At 38.6% G+C, this 12,034-nt stretch overlaps 1 protein-coding gene across 1 annotated transcript in view; it reads right to left on the reverse strand.

The window, feature by feature from the left end:
- Nucleotides 1-2,191: 2,191 nt before the first annotated feature.
- cpne7 (copine VII) overlaps nucleotides 2,192-12,034 on the reverse strand; it is an 82,104-nt gene continuing 72,261 nt past the window's right edge. Inside the window, exons 14-16 of the mRNA XM_055213224.2 lie at nucleotides 10,591-10,724; nucleotides 9,217-9,453; nucleotides 2,192-6,222 (exon numbers count right to left, since the gene is read on the reverse strand). Of these exons, the coding sequence (XP_055069199.1) occupies nucleotides 6,082-6,222; nucleotides 9,217-9,453; nucleotides 10,591-10,724 (512 nt within the window). The 3' untranslated portion in view covers nucleotides 2,192-6,081. The remainder of the gene's footprint in view (nucleotides 6,223-9,216; nucleotides 9,454-10,590; nucleotides 10,725-12,034) is intronic.

The raw sequence follows: 12,034 nt of genomic DNA on the forward strand, positions 1-12,034 counted from the left end.
TGATCGCCGCCTGGTGGCTGGCTGCAGTACAAGTCATAAACCCTGCCCTCTCCATTTAAACGAATGGGAATCTGCTCTAAATAAAAAAATTATTTACACTTCCAATAAAAGTTTCCGAAATATGTTTTTGGTCCTTTCAAGTAGTTGTTATCACGCTGACATACGTTCAAGTGTTCATTATTGTGGTAAGTTCATTTTAGCTAGTAATTTGATGCTATAGAAACAGGGCGTGTCGTTATGATTGGCGTGGTTAAATTGGTCCCGCAAGGGTTTGGGCGGAAGTTTGATATTGCGGCACCGCCTCGATCTGGCTCCACGGACGATTCCTTCTGCGCATGCCTTGGCTCCAAACTGACGTTTTTACGTAACATGGCGGGGACCGTGGTCGGACATTTTTGGCTTCAATTCATTACAAGGGTGGGAGGCGACGTCGCGTCGTCCATCTTTTTTTACGGTCTATGCTCTGAATCTGATCTCTTACAAAAGTTCTTCAGAAAAATGGAATCATCTCTGCTTTTAGATGAAAATTTGAGAGGTGATAAGAGAACAGATGAAGGTAGGATGAAACTTTTTTTTTTAAAGCGGAACGTTTGTTCTTTCATCTGATATTTTATGTTTATTTAAAGAACTTTTAAAAAAAAAACGCTGATGGGGAAAGAGTTAACGTTAAGCATGCTTCCACGCATATTTGATTATCACTTCAACAGTTGATGGTACCAAACAGAGATAAAGTTAGAAGTGACCAAACACATCAACGTTTTTCCTATTTAAGACGAGTAGTTATACGAGCAAGTTTGGTGGTACAAAATAAAACGTTTCTAAGCGGATTTAAAAGAGGAACTATATTTTATGGCGTAATAGCACTTTTGGGAGTACTTCGACTCGGCACAGTAACACCCTCCCTCTCCCATTATGAGAGGGAGAAGGGGAGAGGACTTTTCAGGTGGTATTTTGTACCACCAAACTTGCTCGTATAACTACTCGTCTTAAATAGGAAAAACGTTGATGTGTTTGGTCACTTCTAACTTTATCTCTAAATGGTACCATTGAATGAATGGGGCTAAGCTAAATGCTATCGAAGTGTCGCAGCGAGCTCCAGCGCTTACGTGCATGCACACAGATGATAGAGGGATGTATCAACAATTCTTAGTTAAGGTAATAACATAGCTTAATATTGAAAATGAGTAGACTATTCCTTTAATTCTGAAGAACTACTTGATTGGCAGAAGAGTAATATTTGTACTAATATAATTACAACTTATTTGTGTTTTATTTTATGAAATCCTGCTAACGTTATGCATATGAAGTAACCGTTTTATAAAAGCAATAAACCCCGCAAAGCAGTGGGGTTACAGTGCATTTTATAACAGTGCCTAACAATGCCCCTTAGCTGTTATAAAATGCACTGGTAACCCACTGCTTCTTGGGGCTTATTGCTTTAATTATCGAGTCTTTGTTGCCCTTATGAATGTCTTGCCCTTTAATATAAATATAGTACGTTGTAAATTGTAGGCAGCTATACTGTATGCTGTATTTAAATATATGTAAAGTGTAATAATAAAAAGGTAGGGGAGAGCGGGCACAACCTAACGCTTTTTGGTTTTGATTCATTTTAAGACAAAAAAACACACACATCTCTGCTACAAATTAACATTTAAGTTTTTTTTACATTTTTGATAAGACAGACACATTTTGTTGGTATTAAAAACAACGGCAAATATTGAGTGCTGAGTGGTTAGTTCTAACACAATATTTTCAAGCCTACCAAAGAAGTTGCTAAGAGCTGCAGACAGATTTCAAAATGATGCTATGTTTTAGTCAACAAGACACTGATTAAGATGACATAACATTGGTTTTGTTATCTTACACACTCAACTTAGAAACCGAAAAAACACATTATGAAAAAATTTACTTACATGCCACCAAAACATTCATTCATCAATAACTCTCTCGAAAAACATTATACCTTTCCATTAATTTGCGGGAGACTGTCTTTTGGCAGTGTGAAAACAATATCGGAAAAACAAATCGCTTAATCATCTGCAACAATGTAAATGGTCCGTGTTACAACTAACCCCGTATTGTACCCCGCACACCCCTATATTCTATATATATATATGAATTTTCATTGCATGTATACTCTGAGATATCGCTCTTTGTTTTATTACACAACGACATACACCACCATTAGTCAAATTATTAAATAATTTATTAATGTTGATGCAGAATTATGAGTCAAGACTACAGGGCTGGTGCAACGGCAGACTCGCTTTCAATGAAACACTGAAAATCAGACAGGTACATATCAACACAGAGAAGTGCATGCAATAAATCACAGCTTTCGAAAGAGATCCAAATCAAAACACATTGCTGAAACAGGTTAGACTAAACAGGGTTAAATGCTGAAATGATTCCTCTTGCAATACAGTGGCTTAGGCAGTAAAGTGCAATAATTTAATAAGGATTTATTTCTGGGCAAAATAATCCGTCCATTTTGTCCTTGATGTTATGCAGCTGACTTTCTCCACGATGTCTTGAAGCAGACGTAATGTAGCTTAATGACTCAGGTGTCTGAATATAAAGCTTTGTTCCACCAGAAAACTGGTAATGATCTCACCAAGAAAGAAAATACCACAGTGTTGATGATCCACGTGACGTTTCAAGCACGCTCTGTTCTTCTGTTCGCGTGCATGAAGAAACATCTCCTCCAAACAAGACGGAACAGTTTCAGCGTTTACCCCAGGATACACTGAACATGCAATGTAGTTCATTCGGAAAAAAAATAAGCAAACAGGAAAACGACAAATTAACAAAAATGCAATGCACAAGATCACAGCGCTTTGCAAAGGTCAAATAGGCTAGATGTACAGTAGAAAGACATTTTAGGTGAGAAATCAAATTCTGGCAACCCTTGTTTACTTAATCAGATCACAACTGAATGATAAGCATTGATGCAGTACTGGCATGTACGTATGTTCTGCATTTACTGCAGATGGAGAGAGCAGAATGCTGTAGGAGTTGAAACCCATTCATGCGCTTGAATAGAATATATACGAAGCACATCAATGGAGACGTCAACATGCATATGACACTTTTCATTTTAAAGCTGTCCCATAGTCTGAAAAGCAAGATAATCCCATGCTCAAAACCATAAATGGCATAACATGTGGCATATTTTAATGGGTAACTAACTAAACCGTTCATTTTACCCACGGAGTGGTACAGGGTTCATAGCAAAATGTACAATCATTTTCCTATAATTTTCCCGAAATAAAGTACATTATAAGCATATTACATTTCCACAGTTTTCATGTTAAAGGAACTATTTGAAAAAAAAACTGTACAATAAATACACACTGCATGATAACCTGAAGTCTGTTTCTGTTTTTTATTGTATAAAAGGTTGCAATTTAGTAGGAAATTTCATTTTTTTTACCGTATAATTGAATTTCCATTTATAAGAACGAACCCATGGCTATTAGGAAGTTAAAAATTGTGATTGTTCTCACTGTTTTATCCAGTAAAATATGAGAGAAATGTGTAAATATAACCATTTTTGTTTGTTATGTACATATACAATATTAGTATTTGTGTTCATGCACAAGCCACCCGTATATGACATGGCTAGATTGTTTTCAGTCTACTGATGCAAAATGTATATATTCTATATATATATATCAAAATGTATTAAGCATTTTTGTATAAAAATATCCATATTTAAAACTTCATGAATCATAATAACTAGCTTCCGGTATCGGGCAATGTGCTTTCATGGAGCTTCTATATCATATAATGGCAGGCAGCACCAACGTTAAGGAGCTTTATTGCCACATACTGTGTTGGAGTGGCTTTTATACTCTGATAAGGCTGGTGTTAGATGACGAGAGCGAGTTAGGTGGCGATAATGCACCTTAACGTTGGTGGTACCCGTCATTAAAAGAAGAATAGTCCCCTGCTATTGAAAGTTACCAAGGGGACTATTTTCGGGCAGTGCGTAATATCATTGCGCCTCCTGCATCCATGTTACGGCAGCAAAGTCCTTGATTATTACGCCAGAATGAGAGTCCATGACTGTTTCTAAATGTCAAGGATACTTCCTTGGCAGGCCTAGTCCTTACAAGTCACTTCCTTCAGAAGCTATGTGAGGCTCCACTTTAAAATTTGTAGAATATGTAATGGAACAGGCTAGCAAGTGCACGTCATTGCATCATTACGTCAGTAAAAATGTATGCTTTTGGCGCTCCGCGCATGGGATTGTGGGTGGTTTGAGAGCGCGAAGGATACACATATGCATCCTTTCCTGTATATGGGATATTTTTCGAACGAAGGACTCAGTCCTTGGTTGCATTTCCGAGGATCCTCGACATTGGAACAGTCCTTCGAAGGATGTCAATGACGTTTCTGGCTTCCGAGGATCCTTCCTTGACATTTAGAAACAGCCCTACTGAAAAATCCAGCCAAGACCAGCATAAGCTGGTAGCTGGTTTAAGATGGCACTAGCTGGTTTAAGCTGTTCCTCCCAGTCCGGCAAAGCTGGTCATGTTGGTGGATAAGCTGGTCTTCCAGCCTGACCAGCTAAGTCCAGCTAGACCAGCTTGCTACACCAGCAAAACCAGCTTGCTACACCAGCAAAACCAGCTAAAATCAAGCTGGGAGACCAGCTAAAACCAGCTCACCAGCCCACGCTGGTCCAAGCTGGATCCTTCAGTAGGGAGCCCATATCTGCCTAGGAAATTGCAACTGATTTCAGCTGATCTCCGGGTCTGGTGCTACCACTTTTAGCATAGCTTAGCATAATCCATTGAATCTGATTAGACCATTAGCATCGTGCTAAAAAACGATTTGAACAGATTAATTAGTACTCCACCTCCCACGTGACGACATCAACTATGTTGTTGAACCAACATGGTTCAAATAACGAATGTGCGATGAAGTTATGTTTTCGGGAAACAGTCTTGACTAGGTTGTTAGTTTCTCCAACTATGCATCGTACTATGGTGGTTCAGCAGCGAGTTATGTTGTTGTTCAGGAAATGCACTCCAGGCTGAGACAGGAAGCTAGTTATTATATCTTAAATATGGATATTTTTCTTACAAAATTTGATCGATTTCCCTCAAAAGACCCAAAAGATGGATGCACTTTTTTGGATGCACCTGGTATCTGTTTACTACAGCTATAAAGCTTGGAAGAGCCAGGACATTTTCTAATAAAACTCTGATTGTGCCTGAAAAAAGATAGTCATGTACATCGAGGATGGCTTGGGGGTGAGTAAATCATGGGGTATTTTAAATTTTTCACCAGAATATCCCTTTAATCTGGGTAAAACATCCTAACCCTAACAATAATAAGTAGATTTTATCCATTTAGCTTTACTTTTTTCAAATCAGGTTGTTTAAGCATTAATTTGGTTCGAGTTTGAAGCCAAAATACATGTTGGTAACCAGCTCCACACTTTGTTTCTTAGTTATAGGTTACAAGCAAACCTCACTGTTTATCAGCTTCACCAGTAAAACCAGTTAGTTGGCAGCTTGACTGGCAATGATCACCATAAAGCAGCCTGAACCAACATGGACATTCAAGCTGTTTTATCAGCAGGGAGATAAGAAATTAAGCTCATATCAATAGTTCAAATATAAATACAACTCCTCACCCCATATCTATACATTAAGATGAGTTTAACGGTGAATTATGTTTATCTTTCCAGCAAAACCCATTCTTTCATAGTCAACACACATGCTCCTCCAAGAGTCCAGAAATGAAAAGCAAACACAGGCAGGCAAAGCAAAGTCCCAAACTGCTCTGAAAAACACCGGGCATCTGTAAAAAGCCAGCAGGGAACAGAGAGCCTGTGGTCCTGATGGGAATTCTTTGTACTTTCCGGCTCTTTAAAGAATCTTACATGGGCAGATAGACAAGGCCTCCAGTTTGCATGCTGGGCGAGCTGTTGATGTCAAGGGCACCGAGATCCAAAAAATAGGAGAAAATGTGAACTGTACCGCCGGTCAGGTACTGTAGCCCTGTCCCAGCTTCCTTCATCCAGTACTGTATAGGTACACAGGGCTTCATGGGGTAGTTTAAGTGTTATTCGGGTGTGCTGGGGATGGAGTTGGGGGCAGAATTCAGCACTGGGTTAATTGGCGGTATCGCCTTGTGACTAAAGTACTCCACTACCTGTTTAGGCACCTCTGCTAGGACACACTTCGCAAGAGCTGCCGGTGAAGCCTGCAAAAAGAAATATGCACCTTAATTGGTCGCTACGAAGCAGGAGAAACATGAACAATAGTGTAAAAAACAAATCATTACAATCTGTGGCAATTGTGTTGTAATCAGACAAAGGAATTAGGAAAGTACAATTGGTGATTTGAATTGTTTGGTTGAGAGCAAAGCAGCATGCTGTTGGGTATTTAATGGATAGGATAATAACAGTTCGGAAGTATTAACACATTTTAAATCTTCATTTCTCTAAATTAATGATTTTATTCTGGCTGTGCACGTTAGGGGGGAAACAAAAAGAGCTGTTTTTACCCAAATATTGCTTGTTTAATGTGTCTGAATGCATGCCTGATTCACTAAAGCACCATTTCTATTTGAGGTTTCCATGGGTCCTTGAAAAATATAAAGGCTATAAAAAGTCTTCATGTTTGTAATAGTCCTTTTATCATTGAGGTTTTTTTACTTGCATCTGTCTGATTGTACTTAAAGGGATAGTTTAGCCCAAAAATAAAAATGGATCAGAGATATTTGCAAAATGGAACTTACAATAGAAATCAATGGGTGCTGATGTCAAGAGGAAAGGCATGCACATTTGAATTTTTGACTCGAGTAAAGTAAGTAAATGATGAAAAATAAAAAAATTTGGGTGACCTTTTAATTTATACACCAAAATGTCCAGATATCCAAATAGTCAGTAATACTTTACAATTCGTTTTTTTTTTTGTTAACATTAGTTCATGTTAAACTAACAATTAACATTTTACAGCAGTTATTCTAGCTTAATATTACGGGTCATTCACACAACAACATTTTCTACTGAAAACAGGGAAGTTTCTAGCATTTAGCGTTAGTTACACAACAACAGCATTTTGGGGTCCTGCAAACATTTGAAAACGAGTTCCAAAGTAATAGTTTTTGAAAATGGCGTCTTTATCCTTTCCATATAAACGGCAAAAACGATAATTTGTAAAATAGATGACATCAAAATCGTGTTCCGCGTTTTGGGCTACAGGCATACGCATTTTCACGTACACACACAACAATAGTGAACTAAATGATTGTGTTAGTGTTGCTAAAACGTTCAAGTAACAAATCATCTATTCATACAAAATTGGCAGCTGCCTTGTTTGGCCCTGTCCTAAATTGCGCACCTCATGTGGATTTTCGATCTCGTGGCCTTAAAATGCATGTGCTTGCTTGGTCTACTAGTCTAGTGTTTCCCAATCCTGGTCCCCGTGGCCCCCTCCCAGAAAGTTTTAGATGTCTCCTTATTTAAAACACCTGATTCAACTTATCAGCCTCCTTCCAAAATGGTAAACATGTCTCAAGCTGATGAGTTAAATCAGGTTTGTTAAATAAGGAGAAATCTAAAACTTTCTTGGAGAGGGGCATCGAGGACCATGATTGGGAAACACTGTACTAGTCCTTTGAATGTCCCATCTGTCATTTTTATGCTCCGAAGTTTGTTTATCAGCGCCCCCCCTTTGCACCCTTGATGCGGTCTTCTGCGAAGCCCGCACTGCTGCTGGCTTCACGCACTTTACCAACCCAGAAGTCCTTGTGAAAGAGCAAAGAGACTAGGGATGGGAGGAGTTCACACTGATAGGCAACTTCTCTTCCTATTTTCGGCGTGACGCTCAAGTCTGTCCCAAAATATGACTGCGGTGCGCCCTCTTGGACCCCAAGGTCTGCACTACACAATGTCACAAAATGAGGGAGCCGGAGTGTGCCATTTGGGACAGGGCCTTTGGGTGCGTTCCACTCCAGTTTTAGACACGCACTCGCGAACTTCCCTAAACACTTCCCCTCGGGGGAATCCCTTTCGCCATTTTGAAGTGCATTCCACTTCATCAAGTGGACGAGGGAAGTTTGTATGGATAGACCCTCGCTCCCTCGATTTTGAGTCTACTTCATATGTACACTTCAGGCAGCTCCATATCCCACAATGCATCACGATTGTGACGTCACTTCAGCAACTCGCGCTTTGCACATGGAGGGGGCGGTCTCCACTTTCCATGTGATCAAGGGCTTAGGGCGATCCATTTGAACCTACTTCAAGTGTTTCAGCAGTATAGTGGGCACTCGTACAACGTAAGCAATGAAGTACATCCGAGTGAACGAGACTGAGGGAAGTTAGCGAGGGAAGGTCATAAAAAAACTAACTAGAACGCAGGGTTTAAAGGAGTCTTTCTGCAGGTTACTACTTCGTCACTTTCCTTAAGGGCCTTTGGTAGTGTAAGTGACTTCGCCCCCCACTGGCCTGGCATGTATTGTACAGCATTTATAGTAATTTTCGCGCTTCAGTGTAAATGCCGATCATTTTGACAAAGTTGACATGTACATGTGAAGTTTTTCACAAACGCAAAGGAAAATTATTGTTTTCAGTACAATAATTGTTGTGTAAACTTAGCTTTAGTTAAAATAGTTATTATTAGGTCATGTTAGGTCATCATCACTAGTCTCAGCCTCAGACGTCACGCCAACAGAATGTTGGCTAAACGCCTGATGTGTATTGTACATTTAACTGGAAACCCTGTGGGAATGTCAAAGTCGTCTTCTGATTTGTTGAAATTAACGGATTACCAGGATTTTTTGGTCTCTCTGGAATCAAAGCTCTGTCGTTTGATCAAGGAAGAGCAGCAGTTGTTTAAGTGGGTAATAATGGCAATTATCAGGATAAGCTAAACGCTGCATTCTCAAAAATATGCAAAGTTCACGGCATAAACTCTAAAAGACGTCCAGGAGTTTTGCCTGAGGCAGTTAGTTGAGTCAAAAAGGGATATTTTCTATCGACTTGATGCATGCCGGTCTGTAATTTTGGGGAGACTTCCAATACCCGAAACGTGAAGCTAGACGAAACAAACTGTGATTGGTTGTTTGACATGTCGGTCAAGCGGCCTTGTGGGCGGGCACTGGCCAAAGAAAGCAGCGAGACTAGGTCATCACACTATGCAATTAACACATTAAAAAAATTATAAGGGGGCATAAAAAGTTCAAACTGACCGTTTTAAAATCTCTGAAGGGCACAAACTGTACAATGTCTCTCAAGACGGGTTCTCCTTTGGGTGAACGCAGGACTCCATCATCCCCATCAAGAATCTCCATATCCGTGAAGTCTGCGTTCCCCACTCCCACAATGATGATAGACATGGGCTGGTAAGACGCCCTTACGATGGCATCCCGCGTGTCGGCCATATCTGTTACCACCCCATCTGTCAGGATCAGCAGGATATGATATCGCTGTCAGAGAAGAGAGTTGATATTTAGACATTGAGCTTTTTTTTCAAATATTGCAGTGCATGTCTTATAAATGTAGCATAAACTGTAGAGCACATTTATACCAATGCTACGGTCTTGGGTTTGAATCTCAGTAAAATAAAATGCATACCTTGTATTCAATGCATGTTGGATAAAGCATCTACCAAATGTAAATGTTGCCATTTCCTTTAATGCTCCAAAATGACTGTGATAAAAATAAGACACCATTGTAATTTAGACAGCGGGCTAAATGTAGCACTATTTACCAGCCTGAGCATCCCAGGGGTCCGAACAACAGGGATGCAAAGTCTACAGTTTGAATGAATGTCCTGGTTTCTGACCACCATTGATCTGTCTGAGCTCATTTACAGAAAACCGATCTTTTGGGGAAGGGGTGATCTAAGAATAAATAATAAATGAAGATCATGACAAGGTCAATGTGTGCGGAAACAGACATGAAACACTTAAGGGCAAATGTTTGACCAAGGACCATTAAATCACTTGTAATGTTAAATGACTTAATTGGATTTGAAAATGATTGCAGCAGCTTTAATGACCAAAATGACCCTCACGATAATCAGCAGATGAAACACTTTAAGGTATTTGTCTCTCTTTAAATGCGATCTAAATACAAAAGGTGATACGCACAATGTAAGTTTTAAAGAGAAATAATTTACCCTGAAAGACTATATGACACTATACTGCAGAGGTGGGCGGTGACTCCTTATTCGAGGGCGCTCGATGCGAAGTTTGTCACAACTGCATTTGGCAGATGCTTTTATACAGTGCATTACAAGGTATACATTAAATCTTAGGATTGAACCCACAACCTTTTGTGCTGCTAATGCAATGCTCTACCACTGAGCCACAGGAACGCAGAAAATATTATTATTTAACACAACCTGAATGTCTCAAAAGGAACAACTGCCTTGCGTGCTATACGCACTGTGTGTGCACGTTATTACCCAATTCGCTTTACTAAATAAGGGTTCTGAAATAAAGACGACGCATGCAAGTAAACAACGATGAGCAATGAATAAACAATCTACCGGCTGCAATTTAATTTAAGTGAATTTCCCCCGAGTCCCGTGCCATAATGATAAACTCAAAGATACTCACCGAAGCGTCTTTGATGGGTTCTTTCCCAGCGGCTAGTTTTGCTATTCTGTTGATGATGGGAGCCACGTTAGTAGGACCGTACAGCTGGATCTTAGGGAGGCAGTTTTGATAGGCTTCCACGACCCCCTGGATCTCTGATCAGAGAAAAAGGGGACACAGCTATCACTTCGGCTCTGGAAGCTTCTTTCTCTCGCTCTCAGACTCTTCTGCTTTCTAAAAGAAGCAGTGCTTGAGGATTGGCAGCAAAAGTGGCGATTTTAGGATCAAACTATAGAGTCTGATTTGGAAGTCTCATGCAGAAATGTGCAGGGATTGAAGCAATCCTGAGGAAAATCCTGAGATTTTCCCCAGTCCACGTATATTTACACTCAGAGTCTTTACTGTGACAAGACCTTCAAAAGCTTCATGGATTCTGCTTTTCCACAAAAATACGGCCTGTTTCCTCTGACGTGAACAATGCGCTGAGCTACACGGTGACATAATACTAAATTATTATATAGGTTACTATACATTTCTCTGCCCAAAAATATTTTTTAAATATATGCTAAATGCATATTGTAGGAAGAAAATCTTAATTAAATTTATTCAAAATTTATTTCATGGGCACCAATTTAATTTTTCAACCTATATGGCAAAAAATATAATTTTTCTGGCCAGAATAAAAAAGTTTGTATAAAATTATAAAATGTATAAGTACACTGTAAAAAAATCTTTGCTGCCTTAAATTTTCGTTATTAAAGAACTCAGAACAACTCAGATTTACAAGTCATGTCAACTTACTATTATTTATCTTGACAAGAGATGAGTTGCTACAGTTGACTTTATTCAAATATATAAGTTGTAACAACTCATCTGTAGTTATAACAACTCATCTTTAGTCAAGAAAAAAATAGTAAGTTGAAATGACTTGTAAATCTACGGGGCCCCTAAAGGAACATGGAGCAAAAATTAAATAAAGTTTAGCTTCGCATGCGCACATGAAACTGAACTTAAAAAAAAATTGCACATGAAAGTTTCACGTGAGCACATGAAACTAAACCTTAGATTTTTTTTACTCCAATGTCACCTTTGGGGCTCGGTATAAATCTGAATTGATTCAACAACAAAAAAATTAAGGCAGCAAAATATTTTTTTCCAGTGTATAAAATATAAAATTAAATTTATAAATTATAAAGTATATTTTTGCAGTTGAAAATCTTAAATTTTAAAATTTTCAAACCTGTTGTTAACAGGTTTATAACATACAAAGTTTTTCTTCCAATGCAGTGTAAATATAAATGCTTTAATATATAACTATTTTTAAATTATATTTCAAAATATACAAAAAATGGCCAAAAAAATATATTGGTGAAAAATACATTTTTGTAAACATATTTCAAAATATATTTTAAACTTCTTTTGGCAATTTTTTGTATATCTTGAAATATGTTTAAAATTATGTTTG

Source organism: Misgurnus anguillicaudatus, chromosome 21 (genome assembly GCF_027580225.2).
Source record: "Misgurnus anguillicaudatus chromosome 21, ASM2758022v2, whole genome shotgun sequence".
Classification (NCBI taxonomy): domain Eukaryota; kingdom Metazoa; phylum Chordata; class Actinopteri; order Cypriniformes; family Cobitidae; genus Misgurnus; species Misgurnus anguillicaudatus.